The sequence below is a fragment of the Neolamprologus brichardi genome, chromosome 4 (assembly GCF_056152115.1).
Source record: "Neolamprologus brichardi isolate AB-2024 chromosome 4, ASM5615211v1, whole genome shotgun sequence".
Classification (NCBI taxonomy): Eukaryota; Metazoa; Chordata; class Actinopteri; order Cichliformes; family Cichlidae; genus Neolamprologus; species Neolamprologus brichardi.
This window is the reverse complement of record NC_142107.1, coordinates 14,332,191-14,352,280: the sequence shown is the minus strand read 5'-3', so window position 1 is coordinate 14,352,280 and position 20,090 is coordinate 14,332,191. Positions and strand designations below refer to the sequence as shown.

The following is a 20,090-nucleotide window of genomic DNA, read 5'->3' as shown; positions in this document are numbered from 1 at the left end:
AGAGAAGCTCCAGGTAACCAAGGGCATCCTAAGCTTAACACTAAAATGAACTCAACACACATTACGACGGGTGGCCTTTCCAATGTGTTGAACTCTTCCCTGCTTTTGCAAAGACAATAATATGACCTTTAAAATGGTAAATAGTGGCTTAAGGGCAAGTTATGATAAGCTATGCGTATAATAATGCAGAGACCACATTGCTGCTTTTGAACAAATACACGTATGAGGAATCCCGTGTTCATTTACTATTTAACAAAGCTAACAGGAAACGAGGGTCTCACTAGGCAGGAACTTGTTTTTTGACTCTCTTTTAATAGCGCCCTTTATAAAAGTCTCCATGTGTGGTTACCAGTTCATATAAGCTTCAAAGAATAGCGAATCTGACCTCCAGTGCTGTATAGTTAGGTGCATAACAGTGCCAGGATGTGACAAGGGGTGCTATCTTCATCAGCCGCCACGATTACACTGATCTCGTCAGATATTCCATGCCCTATCTATGTGTACATATGTGCCTGACTGATAAATAAAGTATGCATTTTGCTTTCGTGCATCAAAGGGAATGCACACTAGTGATTGCACCCAGCTTTCCACCTGTAGGTCCTCATTAGTACTTTGTGGATCAGTTTAAGTGTTGATTTCTTAGCTCACTCAGTGAGTCAACGTGGCTGGGCACATCTTAATCCCTGAGGAGCACAGAGAGAGAGGGAGAAGAGAGGAGAAGCAAGACAATTTATCTAAGTGGGAACAGGCAAAGTAATGTTTTTCATAAACTCACATCAGGACACGATGTGCCTAATGGCTACAGCTTGTGCATTCACTCACTGTCATTACTATAGGAGATTTAAAAATGCGCATAGCAGCGAGGCTGGGGGGAGCAGGCCTGAACTCAAGCACACTAAAGAGCCCATTAATCCTTTTTAATTCTATTAAGAATTGGACTACAGCTGGATAAGAGGCCAGCGGAGTTCCAGAGACTAAGTCGGTAATGCCTCGGAGATGTATGGTAAATACTTAACGAAAACTCATATGCAAGGAAATTTCTTTTCCTCTTTACAAACAGTTAAGTCAATTTTCAGTCCTAAGCAGCTTTTACTTTGTAGTAAACAAAGACAGGTTACATTAGTTCTGTGAAAAGAGATATTTCGTATCTCCATTAGGCGCCAAGGGCTATTTCATCACTTCAAATATGGGCCCATAGAATTTGGATAATCTACAAATTTCTTGACGATGTTATCGTTGTCAGAAAAAAAAACGAATATGATAACTTTACTCCCACATGTACTCTATTCCTCTCACACAAAGAGATACGCAGGTGAGCTACGTGCCTTCCACAGCACGCTTATCTCTGTGTTGCTGAGAATCAGCACCGCCATCCGCACTGCACTATTTTTGCTCCCGTCCAATTTCACAAAATCATAATCTTATCAAGGAATTGCCCAAAGTTAAGTATGAGGAAGAAGGAAAAGGTGGTTTTAATTTTCTTTCACAGTCAAGCGTGTGGACAATAATGGCTTTCACCTGTTGAGATAACAGTACAAATACCGCGGCCAGTCGAAATGAACAGTGGTGACTTACTGTGTGCACAATTGCGGCAGTGCAAATAGCGAGGCCCTTCTGACCGGACCTCAGTAATGTGAACACAGAGAGGAGTCTGCCTCTGCTTGTTGACTCCCATTCATTTCCATTAGGGCTGAAGGGTTACCGAGGAGCAGGCCAGTAACAGTGTAAACGAGATGTCATGTTTGACAGGGCGTGTAAGCTCAGCTCGGTCACACACACCTAAACGTTAGACAATAACAAGTAGTGAGGCAGACAGATAGACAAGGAGCTGTCACAATACCACAGCCATATATGTATTGCTCAGGAATAAAACGAGGCTTCTCAGTTACAGTCCTATAAAACAAAACAGGCCTGAAAAACGGGATCACATTTGTTCCCACCCTGATGCCCACAACCATTACCCTTACTCTCCCCAATCTACCAGCCCATCTGTTCTGCCAACTGCTCCGTTACGCTTCCCCCTCATTACTGGACCACTTTCCCTGCTCGTCCTCTTACCTTATCGTTATGCACACAGCCATTACTGAAGCTCTCCCTCCTTCTCTCTCTCTCTCTTTTGCCCTCTCTGTCTCATCTGAGCTGCTTTTTCCCCTCCCTAAGCCTCGAAGTACATTGGAGAAAGAGTGTGTGTGTGTGTGTGTGTGTGTGTGTGTGTGTGTGTGTGTGTGTGTGTGTGTGTGTGTGTGTGTGTGTGTGTGTGTGTGTGTGTGTGTGTGTGTGTGTGTGTGTGTGTAAGAGAGAGAGAGAGAAAAAAAAGAAATCAAAGAAAATGCCTCAGACGCCCCGACCTGTATCTGGCTAAGCATCTCCATGGTAGCATGACCCCCCGAAACAGCCCATCATGCTCCACTGCACTTGAAAAGGACCGAGTGCAGAGAAGGGGCAGAACGAGGAAGGGTGTGAAGGAGGAGAGAGAGATGAAGGAAACTACGAGGGCACTGGAGTGGAAGCTTCAAAACCCCACATGGTTAAATCACTTTTTCTGTTAAATGTTTGTTTTATTTCAGCCCAAGATTTCCTCACCTCCACACCATGTTTGGTATCCTCCGTGTAAATAATGAATGCCCGTATGAGGAAAAGGCTAAATGGCTTTAAAAAAAACAAAACAAAACAAAAAAAACCACTGATACATCGACATTCAGTATGTGTAGGTGTGCTAGGCACTTTTCAGTCTACATTAAAAAAAAGACAGAAGAACTTTGAAACATTCAACATTCGATGGTTTAATGGTTTGGTTTTCTTTTGAGTACAGTGGTTATTTCTGCCGCTGTGGCATTCACAGACAAATCAAACAAACAAAAATATCTGGGAACACAAAAATATATATAGCTTTCTGATAACATCTGTGGCTCAGTCTAGTAGTTACAACAGGTACAAAAGCAACTCTCTGTACCCGATTGACAAAAACGTAAATACAAACACTTACATAAACATGTAAAAACGGTCCAAAACTTGAACTAATACTTGAAATTCTGTGGTTCTGTGGTTTATAAAATGAAATTGCTATTTACATTCAGTTTGAATAATTATCTTTTCACGAAAAGAATATAGTGTATGAGTCGAACATTAACAAAAATAAACACTGATTATTCAAACTTGTGATAAAATATATAATATTGATTATAATTAGAGGGTTCCACTATGTTCAAGTGCTATTAATAAAGACGCACAGGAGGACCGCTGGGATCGCGGCTGCACGGCTCCTGTCTGAGTGGCATAAATCAAGGTGCAGCTCAAGAGTTTGGAGTCCAGGGACAAAAGGTCAGAGGTTACAAAATTCAGTCAAAACCTCCACCTCTGAGACACAGTCAAAGTGGTTAGTAGCAGGAAAGTGGCAGTGAATGGGAAGAGAAATTACCTGGTCAGATTGCTCCCAGTCACTGACTTGGTTACTCAAAAGAGAAAGATGGCATTCTATCACAGCTCAAACATTGTTGTCCTTTGCTTACATGTGTTTTATCATGTAGTCACAGTGGTGTAGGGTCGACTTTTTAGGTTAGTTGCACGTCGTGCGACTGAAGGCAAAGATCGTTAGGAAGCCTGTGCTTGTTCCGTCACTTTGCACAGAGCTGTCTTTACATCTGAGGTCCGATGGTCTCAGTTAACAGCTGCTGGCTAATGTTTTCCAAGCTGAGCAAGGAATCAAAAACCAAAAACGGACGCTGGTATTTTCTCATCTCTAACCCGAGACCAAAGGGTGACTGGCTCGGCTTTGAAAGCTAAGCAAACGCACTTGCCAAAGCCCTCCATACCAGAAGAAAACAAACTAGCTTTCAACTTTAGCAGCTTCTACAACTTATCTTGAAAAATAAACACTTTTAATCTTTTTTCATATATAAAAAAAATATTTCTAATATTACCACAAAGTTTGTTCCACTGGACGGGTTTGACTTGTAGTCTTGTTGCATTTATCTTATGTCTATATGTGTTAGATGACTGTATGTTTGCGTGTATATCAACATACCAAAAGTATAAGCAGGTTAGATTGTACTCTCAATATTTTCTTAGAATGATATCCTCTCTTCTAAACTAGTTCCTCAGTTCTTTGTGCTCCTCACCTGTGCTATCTACTGCTCTCCCTGTATTTCTGCAGTTCACTTCTCTGATCCTCCGATTCCTGAAATGATTGCATGCACCTGCTAACAGACAGTTTGCTGGCTGGACAGTGGACTCTCCAGGGACAGGCTAGTGGGAGACCCGTCTGGGCGGGCGCAGGGCTTAAACATGGTGGAGATATAGAAGGCCTGCAGGCACAGACAAAAAAAAAAACAAATGTCAGGAAAGATACGCAGACCAAACATGCTGTCAATCACTCACTGTTTATAAACAGAGAGTGGAAATTGAGGGAGAAAGCATAGTGTTTGAGCTAACACAGTCAGCAGAAAGCAGCGAGAAACAAACCCTGCGAGGAAAAGGATAACTGGTATTCAGGCTATTTAAACAACAGGGAATTTTAACATACCACCCAGTATGCGGTGAGCCCTCCTTGAATAAAGCCTGTGAGGACGTCAGTGGGATGGTGACGGTAGTCTGAGATGCGGCTCAATCCGGTGTAGACAGCGATCATTACTAAGAAGAACTGTATAAGTGGGCGCAATAGCCGAGCTCCTCGCCACGACAGCCGTGCCTGCAGGTAGAACTGCAAAAAAAAGAAGATAAATACCATTATTATTTTCACTACTAAGTGAATATATGGCTATGGGCATTTATGTGCTAATGTATGCCCCCACAAACATAAATTTATGGTTATGTCTAATGACTGAAGTTCTATAAACTAAGTGGAACATGAACATCCATTTAATCTGCTGCCCACAGGGGGGGAAGAGAAGTTTGGCATGGTTTCATTAGCACTTTTTAAACCCAACTTCCTGCTTTTGTTCATCCTCATCCCGTGTATCAGCGCTACAGTACAGAGGTCCTGTTTGTGTGCGTGAAAATGGGGTCACAGGTCGAGCTGAATGCAGATGCAGGGCTCGCTTTATGAGGTGGCTGGAGGTATGTCTGAGTCAAACAGCCGCTGGGGAGCATGTGGCCTACATTACTGCTGGCAAGCCAATCCTCGCTGTCTCTCCTTTTCCTATCTTAACTGAGAACAGGTGTCACTATTCCTGCTGTACACACAAGTAGCTGGCAAGGTCGTGGTGGCGTGTAGCTGCAAGTCTGACACATTCTCACTAGGTTGTCTAAGCTCTATCAAATAATTTGTAAGCAGCAACTTCTGTGTGTGCGTGCTTGTGTGGAGAAAAAAAACAAAAACACTAGCTTTTTGTTTTAGTCACGCCACTTCTTCCTTTCGGTTCGCTACCCTTTCATTCCTCTCAGCCACAATATTCATCCCTTTCTTTCTCTTTTTGTTCAAAAAGGTACATTTTGCTGTGGACTTGTAAAGAAAACTGTGCAGTAATTATGAGCCACCCCTCATTTCTTTATCTTTTGCTAGGTAAATAAGAAATAGATGTAGTGATTTATTGAAACATAAATGTAGTGATTTGTTGAAAGATAAATTGATATTTTCTTTATTATTTTTGAACATAACCTGAATTCTCTTGGGCAAGCTTCTCTGTAATTTCTTTAAGTAGTCTTCAAGAATAGTTCTCCAGGCATCTTCAAGGATATTCAAAGCTCTTCTGTAGCTGCTGGCTGCCTTTTGTTCTGTTCTCTTCCATAAGTTTTTGATTTGCTCTTGTAAGGTCAGTCTATGACTGACAGTGTTCCATTGTGAATTTTTATATCCAGGTATGGTTTTAGTGCACTGCATTGTCACGTTGAAAAATGAAACGACTGCCAATCAGATGCTTCAGAAATAGTATTCAGCGGTGAGTCAAAATCTGACGTACTTTCTTCATTCATATTTCCATCAATGCTGACAAGATCCCCAACGCCACTGGCTGAAATACAGCCTCAAACCATGAGAGAGCCTCCACCATGTTTTACAGATAGCTGTAGACACTCACTGTTGAACTTCTCTCCTGACCTTCTGTACTGTACTCACAATGACTTGAAGATGTCAAATATACAGAAATAAGACACAGCACTGTACAAATAGAGGTTTTCTCCTCACTTTGAGTTTTGAAAAGCAACAAGCTGAATACAAATATTTATGTCACCTGAAAACCATAAATTAGCAGCTAGCGATGATGGCTATGTGACGTATGTGAACGTTTCATAGACAATAATGTGCTTTTGCCTCCCTCTAACTGTCACTTCTCTCTCACAATGCGCCCATGACTACAGGGCACTGTGCTGTGAGAGAAAAATGAAGAGATGGGGAGGGAGGCTTGGAGGGTTGAGAGGGTGTCTATTGCTGAAAGAAGCCTGTCGATCTCTCAGCAGGCATATTCAGCTCTCCCCCCTCGACTAAATGAGACCCACAACAAGGCCTCCTCTGTCTGTGGAGTCTCTTCATCTATTCATGTTCCCTGTGGAAAACATTCTCCCTCATTCTCTACCCCACTCCAAATCCTCCTCCTCCCTATCTCACCAGCCCTTTTGGTTGGAAGCTGGCTGCCTGTAGAGAATTGGTTCTCTCAAAGATCGGGAACCGTGAATGTATTTAACAGCACATGGCTTGGTGTGTCTTTCCACATGTTCAATTAGCATTGTTCTCGGCCTCTAGGGGCTGGTGCTGTCTTTAAAAACTGAAAACAAAGCAAGAACTGTAATCTTCCTCTGATACTATAAACACTGGGGTGAATACAGTAATTACACAATATGAGCTCAGGTGTATGTAGAGGTCAACTTTCCAGATTTGTTCGCCGATAGACTGGGTGTGTTTGCTTGTTTGTGAAGCAAAGGTGACTTACTGCCAGATAAAGCATTGTGTACATCGCGAAGGAAGCATGGCCGGAAAAGAAGGACTTCCTGAAAGAGAAGATCCATAAAAGCAGCCAAATGTTACACATTAACTTAGGTTTCTGTATACAGCACCCTGAGAAAAGCAGATAATTGCACATAAACCACACACCTTGCCTCCTCCTCCAACTTCTTCTCCGCACTGCAGACTATGGACTCTGCAGGGACATAGATGCCTTCCTTGCAGTTAATGGATGCATATGTGATGTTGCACACATCCAGGAAGTTGGGTCTCAGGCGACCTACGCTTAGCTTGGCCATGTTGGTGAGAGACTGACCAATACAACAGCCAAACAGGAAGCTTCCCAGTTCCTTGTACAGGCATGACACATAGCAGTTTCTAACAAAAGCCCGTGAGTGCACACCTCGGAAACGTACACGATAGCATTCACCTACAGCGATCTGAAAGAAACAAAGACAGGAGACAACTTTTAACTTGCCATAATGCCCGGCTGAACAAATACTGTGAAAGTATGTTTGTTTTACTTTTAAGCAAACACACGCACATTTACACTATAAGAAGATGATGATAGCTTTAACTCTTTGTCCTTACACATAACATCAATTACTGTCTTACCGCTACACCAGTGATGGCGATGCCACCAGCGATGAGCAGGCTGTCGGGGATGGCCTCGGTCGTTATGTTGGGATAAGTGATGCTGGGGTCTCCGCAGAAAAAGCCTCGTTTGTAGGGAGTCACAAACTTCATCTCGCATGCAAAAAATGGGATGGAGGCTGGAGGGGTCGGGGGGGGGGAAAGGGAGTGGAGGCAGACAAAAAAAAAAACAAAAGATGACTTGATGAATATCTATGATGTGGTCTGTGTAACAACGATGACAAATAAAAGAGACAGCGCGATACATGGACAGCGGTACTGTCTACTCATATGAAAATGGCCTTCTAACATAATAAAGGGGGGGTAGCATTAAAGCGTCAGTCATTTGGTGATAGGAGTTCCAGATTCCTGGGGATCAGGGAATTCCACACATAGCTGCTTTCAACATGGGAGCAGGGAGAAGGAGAAGGCTGACAGACATGAAAAGATGTGAAAAAAATGGAGGCAGCATGACAGTGGAGAATTCAGATGAGGAAGGAGGAAGAAGTTATTGAGAGCATGTTACACAAAAACATCAGTGTGCTCAAGACAATAAAGTCACTGTGTATTGTTAAACAAGTATGTTTTCTTCAAGCCAAAAGCAGTGACTCACAGTTTAATCCGTCTTAACTTATATTAACAACTGTCTCACATTATGTTTACTGGCTGGTCACTAATTATAAGAATTTACGCTATCAGGTGAAAGTGGCCAAGGTCTGGTTTGCTTAGGTAAACATCACCTCACAGTCTCATGATCAAAGTTCACTGGGGAAAATTTGCGTTTTAACCAGCTTTTAATGACGAATTGGAAGGTGGTGAGGGCTGAGCTGCACGGCTTTTGTTCTGCATTGTACTTAACACTAATAGCCAATATCCCTCTAAAGTCCCAGCGTGCTCCATTTCTCTGTCCCTTATCCCATGTCCCCTTGTCACCCCATGGAATGCAACGAGGACATGGGACTAATCATTAACCTCTGTGCCTCTCCCTATCATCCCAGGCCTGCTTGTTGGTTGGAACGCTCCCAGGCCAAAACTCTGCTCCTGCCAGAGAATCTCTCAGACTACGTGACTGAAAAGAACACAGGATACACATTTAAAACCAGGCCAGAAGGATTCTCGCTCAAACACATAAACAAGGGTCTGAAAACATTCCTTTAATCATGATAAATCACCAAATTTTGAAAGAAAAGAGTGGGAAATGAGTATTTGACGAACAGCAGGTAGCTACAGTTTGTCCACTTTGAGATCTGCCAAAACTGGCTCCGTATCAGCTTTAACCAAACACAGAGTCAACTAAACTCCCATGCTGTTCATTCAACCTTACTGAACCTACTGATAGGCACGGGAGACGTGATTAGGGCTGGGATTCATTAAGACATAAGTCAAATGTGTGTGTGTTAAAAAAAGACTCTGCAGTCAAAGTCAAGCTGCCCTCACAGAAAGACAAAACAAAGACTAAAAACAAGCCCGCGTCCATATATTTCATGAGATGTTACGGCAGGGAAGGAGAGAGGGAAACATCCTGTAGACAGATAGCAGAGCCTGTGACGCCAGCACAGAGAGAAAACACCGCACATCTGACCCCAATCTCTCACTCATCCCATCCAGATAACACGTGTACAGATTCATCATATGGAAATTCAGCTCACTGACGTGCCTCATATAACAAACGCATTCATATCGATTATATATACACAGGTGTGCCCTGTTTATTAGAACATCTCCTTTAGTCATACACCTTGAAGTTATATTATGAGCATATCTTCTATCTTGTGGTTATCCTAGTGAGAGTTTACATTAGCTAAGATCAATGGAGTACCCGTGTTTGCGTTTGTGCTAATTGGTAGATAAATAAATAACCTCAATGAGAGTTCATGTTTGCCTTTGTGTTACCTGCATGAAATGCATCTTTTTGAATCACTTGATCATAATACCCCTATGCATGTCATACTCAAGCAGAGACGTGAGGTATTTGATTCCACACCCAGATTTTTTCTCCAGTACAGTCAGCTCCTTTCAAATAAGTGTTATGCAAAAGCCCCAACATAACAACAACATAACAACAATCCACTAAAATAAAAAGCTGATGATATTTTACAAGGACTTTTAAACTGACAGAGACATGCTGTGTTTGGGGGTAATCAAACACTGATGATACATTTTAGCATTTAATAATGAAACAAATACTTAAAACAACAACAAGTACTATTTTGTGTTGAACAGGGGCTTCTTTTGACCCTTTCTGGTTTCCATATAATCCATTAAAAGCCCCTCATCTGATTCCAGAAATCAGTATTTTGTTGTATTGACACAGAGATAATGGTGAGAAGCTCCATTAAAGTCCAAACACTTATACTGTAAGACTTTTTAAAGGCGAAGGAAGTGTCACGTCAGTCAGAGACGGCTTGTAATGCTTCCCCATTTTTGCATGCAATAATCACTAAACATGACAAAAGTGGTTTAGTGGTTTAAAAAGCTCCTTGATAATATCACAAGAGAAAAACTGAGCAAACACACTCCTGTGCTCCTATGTCACAGTCAACCTCTAGGCTTTACAACTACATTCAAAATGTTTTCACAACATGACTGAAAAACACTCCACAGACTCTCACTTCATCTGTCAGGCAGCTGTGAGCCAACCTCTGCACCTGGCCAAGACATGCTCAAAAGAGAGCCAGACCAGGAAGGCCTGCAAGAGGACACAAAAGGAGGCAGAGGAGTGGGCTGGCTCCAAGAGCCAAAATGTGCTGCTCACTGGGCCTAACATTCAAAGCAGGAATGCTTTCAAATAGTCAAAAGGATAGAAAGAAGAAGGGGAAAGAGGAAGGGAGGAAAAGAGGGGATATGTGCCTCTCTCTGGGAAACTGTTCTGGTTCTAATTTACACATCTATGACCACTGCCCAGAATGAGCTCACTGTGAGAGGGGAACAACAACAACCAAAAGCAACAAAATAAAGAAATAAAAAACAGCAAATGAAAAAAGTGGTTTAAGGAGGAGTGCAAAGAAAAGAGGGCAGATGGTAGGAATTCGTCGACATACTTCAATTGTCAACGAATTCAATTCTGACATCAATTCATTGTCAGACTGAAAGCTAGGCCGTGATGCATGGCCACAAGGGCGGAGAATTGACAAATGTGTGTGTGTGTGAGGGGGGGGCAGTAAAACTGGGGTGAGAAAAACTGGAAAGATGGAGCCAAGAGAGATGCAGCAAAGGTTCCTCTTTAAAGAACAGCAGACGGAGGCGATTAGTGGTGGTTCTGGAATGTGAGGGTCAGAGATCTGGGCTCTGCTGGGACCCGCTCTGTAAACACGACCCCGCCTCAACAGACAGAATACCCCCCGACACACACATACAGACCGAACACATACACATAAAAAAAAAAACCACACTAAGATGCAAACAAACCAAATCCACAGCCGCATAGATTAACAAGACAACCAAAACACACCACAAAAAAACCACCTGGAAAAAATTAACCAACCATTCCAGAGCCATGAACCACAGAAAAAACCCCTAACGATCCAAAACACAGCCATTAATGCAGACATCACAATCACTATCACAGAGCTAAATTCACTCGTATGGATGCTGCTGCTTCTATCACTAAAAAACAGCCTGTGTATACTCATGGATTAGCATGACATATCCTAAAGCTATCTCCAAGCCACAGTAATGGTCATCTGTTTCCATCACACTCAATAATATTTGATTGCACAGGCCTCTTTCTACTTTTGTCCTTTGATAAAGCTAGAGGACAGACTGTTAGTGACCTGTCAACACAGAGCCATGTGGCCTGCAGGACCTGGGACCGGGATGAGCGTGGCCTGTGCAGCACCCTTCACGGGTGGTCCACCCACACCGAGCACTTCACCAGCTTGCATATGCCAGGAGATCACAACTAAATTTTAAGGTGCTTATTTACCTTCAAGTCAACCTTTCAAAAATAATAAGCCAGTGAACTGTATCGCGCAGTGTGGTAATTTGAATCTCTGCGAGGTTGATAATCCCCAGTAACAACATTACAAGGAAGCAGCGTGACGGCATTCCTAGTACGCTCATAAATGGCAGTCTGCAGATGGACTGGGTGGGTTTTTGCAATTATTTGTGCAATAATGACTGAAGCCGTCTTCATATGATCTGTTATTTCATCTAATCCCTTCTCAGTTTGAGATCATTACAGGCAGAGTTGAGAATTTGTACCTGAAACAAAAGACTCTGTTTTAAAAGTTAGTCCAGAGAGAGTCTGTGCGCCTCACTGCATAATTCTCTATCACACAAAAGAACAAACACACACAGGCAGTTGTACTGTAGGGCAGGTAAGTCAGCGGGTGAAGTCATTCACACCAAGGCTGTGATTATTACTGGCAACCGCGGATGGCGAAAAACTCAATTAAAGTGCAGTGTGTGAATGACAGGTACATCCTGTTCTTCCTTGGTGGCCCAATCCAGGTAAGGGAGAAATGGGGGAAGAGTAAGTGTTTGCCTCCTTACTGACACACACACCCACACACACTCTTTTACTTTCCCATAATTGGCCAGATTGTTCTGGGAGATGGGTCTGTTTTGTCTGCCCTGATGGCATCAACGAGAGATTTTTAAGTGAAGAACAAAGGCGGGCTGAGAAGCCACAACAGAGTTTTGTTAACCATCTGCTATCATCAACATCTGCTGCAGCAGGACTCCACAAACACACTGTTTAAGTACACCCACTGCTTCATTTATCAGCCCATACCCAACTCATTAATGTAGGCAAAAACAGGGGCCCCAGAAAGAAACAGTCGACCGCTCAAAGTACCTCGCTGGCCAAAAATGTTAATATTTATGGAGGTTTAATGCACTACATTAATAACTCAACACAGAGCAAATGCAAACCCTACGTCTCCATGACCATGAAAAATAAAACAATATGACGCTTTAAAACTTAGCTTTTTTCAAATCCTAACAGTGCACCGGGAGATTTTTTGCCTGCCCTTTCCACTGTTACTGTTGCCACTAGCCAGTAGAGACATGCTTCCCACAGTTGCTTCTGTTCTCGCCACACTTCAGTGCCTTGCTTCCTGGAGCCTGACTCTGGAGTTCAGGGCCTGAGCGGGGAAGTTTGAAGCAGTCTGTCTGTCTGTCTGATTCAGCAAGAACATAAAGAACCCGCCACTGTGGTGCATATCTTGGAAACTTTAAAGAGTTCCCCAGTGGTTTTTGTGGCATGAAGGTAAGGGCGTGCATTGTGAGGTGAGAGCTGCCAGTCTGCAATGTGAAAATGACACAGGATTTTAGTTTAGACTGCTGGAGAGGTATTTAGCAGGGTACAACATGATTGCGGTGGCACTCTATGAATGGAAAAAGTTCAAACCTGCAGGGCTGTTTTGTCAGAGTGTTCGGATTTGCAGGGGAATGTGCTGTTAGGACAGTCAGAGCTTGAGATGATTAAGGGAGAATAGTCTCCAGCAGGTGAGATGAGACACAATGATAAAATGTACCCGATGATGGGTAACCATGCAATGGCGCCAAGAGGGAATGTCTAAGTTTTCTTATAGGGAGACAGACAGAAGACAAATCGTTAGTTCTAACAGACGAAAAGGCGGAGTTACAGCCTGTATTCTGAGTCAGGTAGACAGTCTTCTGGTATCCTCTCCAGGCCCATTGGAGCTAATGAGCGCTGAGGATTAGAGCGATACACACATCTTTATTCGCTCATTATAGCTAATACCTATGGACCACCCTGGGCACTTATGGAATCGTCATCTAGGAGAAGATTACAGCTGTCTCATTAAAAGTACATTTGAAGCTATCTGCTGTCTGAACATTTCCTATCTGGTTCTGAGTACTACTTCCTCACTGAGACATAAACAGACAGCTGTGTATAGGATCCCTCGAGCAACCAAGGGTTTGACCCCTGACCCCTACTGTAGATCCTCTGCCTCCTCAGTCTTTCCGTATCTTACTCCGCTCTCCACCCTTGGGGCTTTTCCTTCATTCAAGTTCTCACTTGTCCCTCAGCCTATAGATACGTGGGACTTAGTCGATTCCAGCGTGCTAATGGGTGAAGGAAGATGTACCGAGAAGTGAAGTGAATAGGCCCATGTGGTCTGTCTGAGCAACAGCGCACTTAATGGATTCCTGTAACTCTGCAGCACTGTCAAACGGGAAGGAGATGCATTAATAGACTAAGAGGGGACAGAAAGCGAAATCAGTTCTTCCACTAGCTAATGATTTGACTGAGCCATTTTTAATGGCGCTCCATCTGTCAGCCGCAGACTGACGCCAATGTTTTCCATAACTTCAGAGAGTCAGGGCCTAAGACGCACAGCAAAACAAGACCGGCAAATTTGTCAACAAACAGCAAGCACATGGCAGCTGTAGTAGGGTAGTTAACAGCGATGACTCATACACATACAAACACCCACACCCACACTTTTACACATACGCACACAATTTAATATTTCGGAGCCTATACACAACTGCACGCACTGACATGTCAGCCTTTTGCTGCCTGACTCACTTGGCAGCTTTCTCTGCCAAATAAGTATAACCCATAATCCTCTAACAAAAATCTGACACCCGCCCAAAACACATGGAGACGTAAAACACACTTACACGCCTCACTACATCAGTGGGACACCTTTCACCTTTGGTCCTAAAGTAGAGCTCGGCTGAAGAAAAGATAATAAAAAGAGAAGAGGATATAAGCGGTTGTAGGGTAGAAAGAGGCAGGCCTTTCAGTATTCAGATCACTTAAGTAGATACCAGTCATCTTGTTCTGGCAAGCTGCTTCATGTCTTGACACACATACAACAGCAATCGACTGTTTCCAGCTTTCTCTTTCTATTGTACACAAAAACACAATCGATGTAAATTGTATTATTTTAACCACGGCTATGATCTTTTGCATTACAGGGATGTGTGAAAATGGCATAGCTCTGTAATTAACCTCTAGAGAAAAGTCATGCCTCATAACATTCTTTATGTTTCACTGTTGTATGAGCTTTTGTTGTGCAGCAGGCTACTCAAGTGCTGTTTTCATTCAGTTACCCTTAAAGAGAGTTACTTTATTATGGCGATGATAGAGTCAGGGCCACCTGCGCAGGAGGGAAATAGCAGCATAGTCTAGAAGTCTTGTCCCTGCACGCTCGTCAGATATGACAAAAACCTCAAACCTCCTGACATGTGCTTGGCTGGGCTCTACATAGTACATGCAGCCACAGGGTGAAAAATATTGTCATCTCTCTTTGAGTCCCAGTCCCAGCAATAATGCATGCACACACTTTAGCACACAGGCAAAGACTTGAAAACAAATTGCAGTTTGCAAATCACATGGAACTTATTGGCACTGAGCTAAACCAAAACAATCTATCTCTGTCAGGCATCATGTGCATGCCCGAACACCCCCATAATCAACACTATGATACGCAAAGTACAACAATATTAGACAAGCCTGGTGTTGAGAAAGAATCAGGTCAGGTAAACTCAGCCAAAGCCTCAGTTAATGAGTTCAATGTCACCACATTCCACAGACAGATTAAAGCTCATTCAACACCACAACATACTGGTTTCACGTCGCCACTTCAAATGTGAATTAAGCCCTAAAGAGACTTTGAGAGACAGCGATAACCTCAGAACATTGCAGAATCCCTCTTCAGCTGATTGCATAAAGAGTGGCGGTGCTTCAGGGCCAAATTCCACTTTTACAGTTGTGAATGAGCCCCTTTAAAGGATGAATAACGCTGGTGGGTCAACTGTCTGAGGGAATCTGATAAAGGCACTTTTAAGGGAAATTTTGATTAGTCAGACATATGAGGGTCAAGAGAAATGAAGGGTCCAATTCATTTCCAACAATTGGTGACATTCAATGCCAAATGCCCATAGATGAGTCAATGTCAGGCTTCTGCGAGACAGATACAGTCAGTAATCCAATAGCCCATGCAGCACTGTATGCAACAATAGGGGGAAATAATGCCTTGTACTGTAAATTACATCTTATTCCAGGACATTTGATTGCTATCTGTGACATATAATAGCTAGTGTTGTGGTCTCACTGTGCTGAATAAAACAGAAAAAAAAGACTTCTTCTCAAAATCCGTAAGATAAATCTCTTTAATCACAAACTCTAATACCTTGTGCCTTCGCATTATTACTGCAAGTCATTATTTGAAAACGTGTAACAGTATGTTCTCAGACACGTTTGCTGCCAAAGTGTACCAGGAACACATCAAAGAATCAAATCAAACCGGGACTTTAGAGATTGCTGAGCTTTGACTTGAACGTTTTAGTCCAACAAACTTTATAAATCCACTCAGCTGTGTTCAGCTTGATGCCCAGCAACACAGGCTTAGAACTGTTATCTGTTCAGACCGGGGCTAAGAAGGGTCAGAGCACACAGTTTTTTGAGAAAGCTAGTGGCGTGCTTGGTTTATGTCTTAGGGGAAGAACTGAGAGAGCCCATTTCCTACACTTTCCTGACTGATGCTTGGTTGCTAGCCACTTCCTAAACCCAAAACAAAGCTGCAGAAAAGTGCACAAACTAAACAGCTAATAGTATACCTGCAGGGGTTAAGAATAACATAGTGAAGAAAAGAAAAGTGACTACCACGACCTGTCATCGAGTTTGCCAGGCTACTTCCTAAGATTTAACGGCCAAGCCTGAGACCTGTCGGTCTGCCTAGACGGGTTCTGGCTTCAGTTGCAGCTGAAATACTAATTCACACAACACTGGTGCTCCCTTCCCTTTCCCAGTCATGTGAGATGACGGCATGGAATTTATGAATTATGTATTATTACGCAAACAAACAAACTCTGTGTACAAATTTTAGGAGGATTTCTAGTAATAGAAAGGGGCTGAAGTACAGTTAATGAAACAATTACAAGCAAAAATACCTTTCTGAGGTATTTTACAAATTTCAGGTGGAAGTAGAACTCTTTCTTTCTTCCTTTAACTTTTCTATATTCCCTATACCCTTTGTGGCTTAGCACTGGCCCTGAAAACAACACAGAAGCATTAAAGTCCTTAGATATGGTTCATTACATCATTAGAAAACAAAACATGTGATTTGGTTCTACTATCTTTAAAAAGGTGGCACTAAAATCAGGCCTAAAGCACATGTCAACATGCATAACAACCTTTTACTTTGATTCTGAACAATTATAACTCTTCAACTTGAGTGTTTGAGGTTCTGTTTGTTCTGCTGCATTGCAAGTTCAATCTCACGCTGGCTATAATAAGTAGATTTTAAGAATACACTGAGAGAGTATTCAACCAATCTTAAAACACTTGGAAGAACAAAATGACAATTTGTTTTCCTTTTACTGAATGAAAGCAATCTGGACAATCACGTTATAGCCTGTGTTAGTGACTATTACTGCTTTTATCGTTTATTTGATATGAATCAACTGCCAGTTTGTTTTTCTCCATAATAAGTTAACTTTTTTTGGTTGTGATTAGTATCTACGTTGGCTCTCATTTCTGTGTTGATTGTGGCCTTGGCAGTTTTTGTTTCTTGATGTGAAGCTTGCTAGTTATATTAAAGCAACGCTTCTGTGCTCACTGTGGTGAATTACTGGCTACAAACAGTAAGCTAACCCTGAGAGAGGCTAAAGAGCTCTGCACAGAGGTAATTCAGCACCAGATCATACGCACGGGGCACGTTTTTATACTTATTCCCACGTTCTTCTCCCGGGAAATTTGGGAGTTGCCATGGGAACTGATGAATTCCCGGGACAACTCAGCTGCTGCCAGCTGAGCCCCCACCCACATTTTCCCCGGTTCTTCCCTCCCTCCTGCCCCCACGTGCATGTAGAGGGGACCGAGCTGAAGTTTTCTGCTCCAGTCTGAGCAGTTTCCACTTGACTTCTGGAAAAATGCTTTGCAGCTTCGTTAACTTTAACAAATCCCAATCCAGCGTTGGATAGTTTGTGCTTTTTTGCCCCTTGTCTGAAACCAACTTTGTTTATGACATTAGGGAAAAAGCAAATACAGAATTCAAGAGTCATTAAAACACTGATCTTGGTATTTAAAGATTTTAAATAGTACACTTGTTAAGTGAAACAGTAACACAAATTCTTACCAATACAAAGGCACAACACATCCAAACAAACAAGCATCTTCCTCTTGGTGCAAAACGAGCTTTCCACCTCAGGTTGGGTGATGAATTGTTTCCCAGCTCCGTTCTCCTTCCCTTCCCCGGATCCTCCGCTGTCAGCTAACCGCCGCTGGAGCTCCTCATCCTGGGGGAGCATGCTGCCGTGAGTACCGGTGGAATTTAACTTCTGCATGTCTCTGGCTGGTTAAAAGTTAATGACAACTTGTTCGAATGTAGTTCCAGTAAGTCCTTTACGTTTGTAGTGGCTGGCAAACGATGAAAATCCCAAAAACTTTAAGTCCATCCGTCGTCGGTGCGCCAAATCATGTCAACTAAAGTTTGACAGCAGGAGACCCTGGTCAAGCAACCGGCCGAGAGGTGAGGTTACGTCGGTCATCCAAAGGCAAGAGAGAGGGGGGGGGCAAAGCAAGGCAGGAGAAAACCAGACAGAGGAAAACAAGCATCCGACTAAACCGAGTCACAACAAACTTCTACCGCTGGAGCGTGCTCTACAGACTACTTTGAAACGTCCCGAGCGAAACATGTATGCAGCAGCGCACATTAATGGAACTTCAAAATAAACCCCGTGACTGCTCCTCCTATCCCAAGTCGAGTAGCGCTCTTGCGTTTAAGTTGGTTATTTCCGGTATGTGATAGTGGGTTTGACTTTACGCATTTTGTTGGGGCAAGGAAAAAAAAAAACTTAGAAAATCAATATGTAACGATCAGACTGGAGCTTGCTAACAAGTTCGATCCATTTGACCTCATGACCGCGTACATGTCCATGCCTTAAACTGCCAGTGTCAGGACGTGTCCCACATACAACTTCTGGAGTTCAGAGGACATGTGGGTTGTTGTTGTTTTTTTTTTTTAAATAGTTTGTTGTTCATAAATTTTACACAATCAAAACAACAAACCAAAAACCAAACAAAACGAGGGTATAAATACATTCCATAATAATGATGTGTAGTGTGTCCTTGTAGAAAGTAATCTTATATCCTTTGTTGTGATGACTTTTTAATAGCATTTTTATTGCACTGAGCCTTATGCCTTAATGGGCACACGACTTCCTCACTATACAGCTAATTTAATTTCCATAATATTGACTGCTGCTTGATTGTCTGCCAGACCACTCAATAAAACAATCTGAACGCGTGATATAAGTCTAGTCTTTGCCCCACTGGCATAAGGGCTTTATGAAATATCATGATATTTCATTTGTTAATCCAAAGCTGTATAGGTCATTTGATTCCTTTCGTTATTAAAGCTTTTGTTCGTTGGAGGTATTCTGCCACCTGCTGTAAAGATTAAAGTACTGCTGCTTCGCCTCTGAAAAGTTCATCAGCTTTTTTAAATTGATACTTTAAGCTATTCATCCATCTGCTGATGCTCAAGCTGTTATTTCTATTATGAATTATTCGTCTACCTTATTCATTAGTTATTAGGCTTTGAATGGCCAAAAGCACCTATTGTAATTTTACATCTAATTTTCAAGATTTCTAATTTTCTATAGCGCAATCGACCATCAGCCTGATGGAAATGGAGACCTGTCCTGGAGTCCTTTTTTTTTTTAACTGAAAATTGAATGTTACCTGGAAAACATACAAGCACTGTTTTAATATTTCTCCACTTTTTATGCTTCTTTCATTTTTTTTACATACTGTAAAAAGTAGACGTTAAAGCCTACCGTGAGACAAAACCTTGAAATCATTGATGTTCAGAGGGTGCATTAGTGCATTCATAGGGTTACAGGTAAACAAATATATGTCACCCTTGTTTTTTCTGACTTTTCTTTTATTTCATAACCTTTGATGCATCTGCTCTGCAAGCAAACGGCACAAAAAGTTCACGATATGGATCTAAACTGACTTTTGGATTAGCAGGTTAACCCTCATTGTCTCAAAGCTTTGCACATTTGCAATGAGCACCAAAAGCTAGATTATAACTGCATCACATATCGCTCATTGCTTCATTTCAAAAGCCTTCCAGTAGTGGTCATTTTTATGGATGTTTTCAGAGCTCTTTAATTTTTACTGTTTTTTTTATTTTTGTTAAAAAAAAAAGAGAGAGAAAATGTGTATTCATATTTGGATAAACTTTTTAAGAAAAGGAAAAATGTCAATATAGCAGTGTGGTCCCAATTAATAATGGATTATTTTGTATTTTCTATAATTTTTAAAAAATCTGCTAAATCTTTGTAAACTAAAAATGTGTATCAGTCCATCGATGCATTTTCTTAGCTGTTTATCCATTTACAGCTGCAACTTATCCAAGTTGTAATTAGTTACAATACAATATATTAGGCAAAAACAGAGTTTGTACAATTCTAATGAACTTGAAAATCAACATTATGTATGATCACCTTAATTCCTCAACATAGCCTGAACTCTCTTTCTTGTAATTTCTTCCATTTTAAGTGGAAATGAAAAAGCATCCCAGGCTACACGAAGGACATTCAACGCTCTTTTTATTGGTGCTGGCTGCCTTTTAATCCATTTTCTGTCATC

At 42.0% G+C, this 20,090-nt stretch overlaps 1 protein-coding gene across 1 annotated transcript; it reads right to left on the bottom strand.

Annotated features, from left to right (window-relative positions):
- Positions 1-2,772: 2,772 nt before the first annotated feature.
- Positions 2,773-18,177, bottom strand: ppap2d (phosphatidic acid phosphatase type 2D). The gene is made up of 6 exons (XM_006791314.3): positions 17,569-18,177; positions 7,490-7,647; positions 7,025-7,314; positions 6,864-6,921; positions 4,523-4,699; positions 2,773-4,304 (listed from the first exon to the last, which is right to left on the bottom strand). Exons 1-6 carry the CDS (start codon positions 17,774-17,776, stop codon positions 4,200-4,202), a joined length of 996 nt encoding a protein of 331 aa, XP_006791377.1. The 5' UTR covers positions 17,777-18,177; the 3' UTR covers positions 2,773-4,199.
- Positions 18,178-20,090: the final 1,913 nt, after the last annotated feature.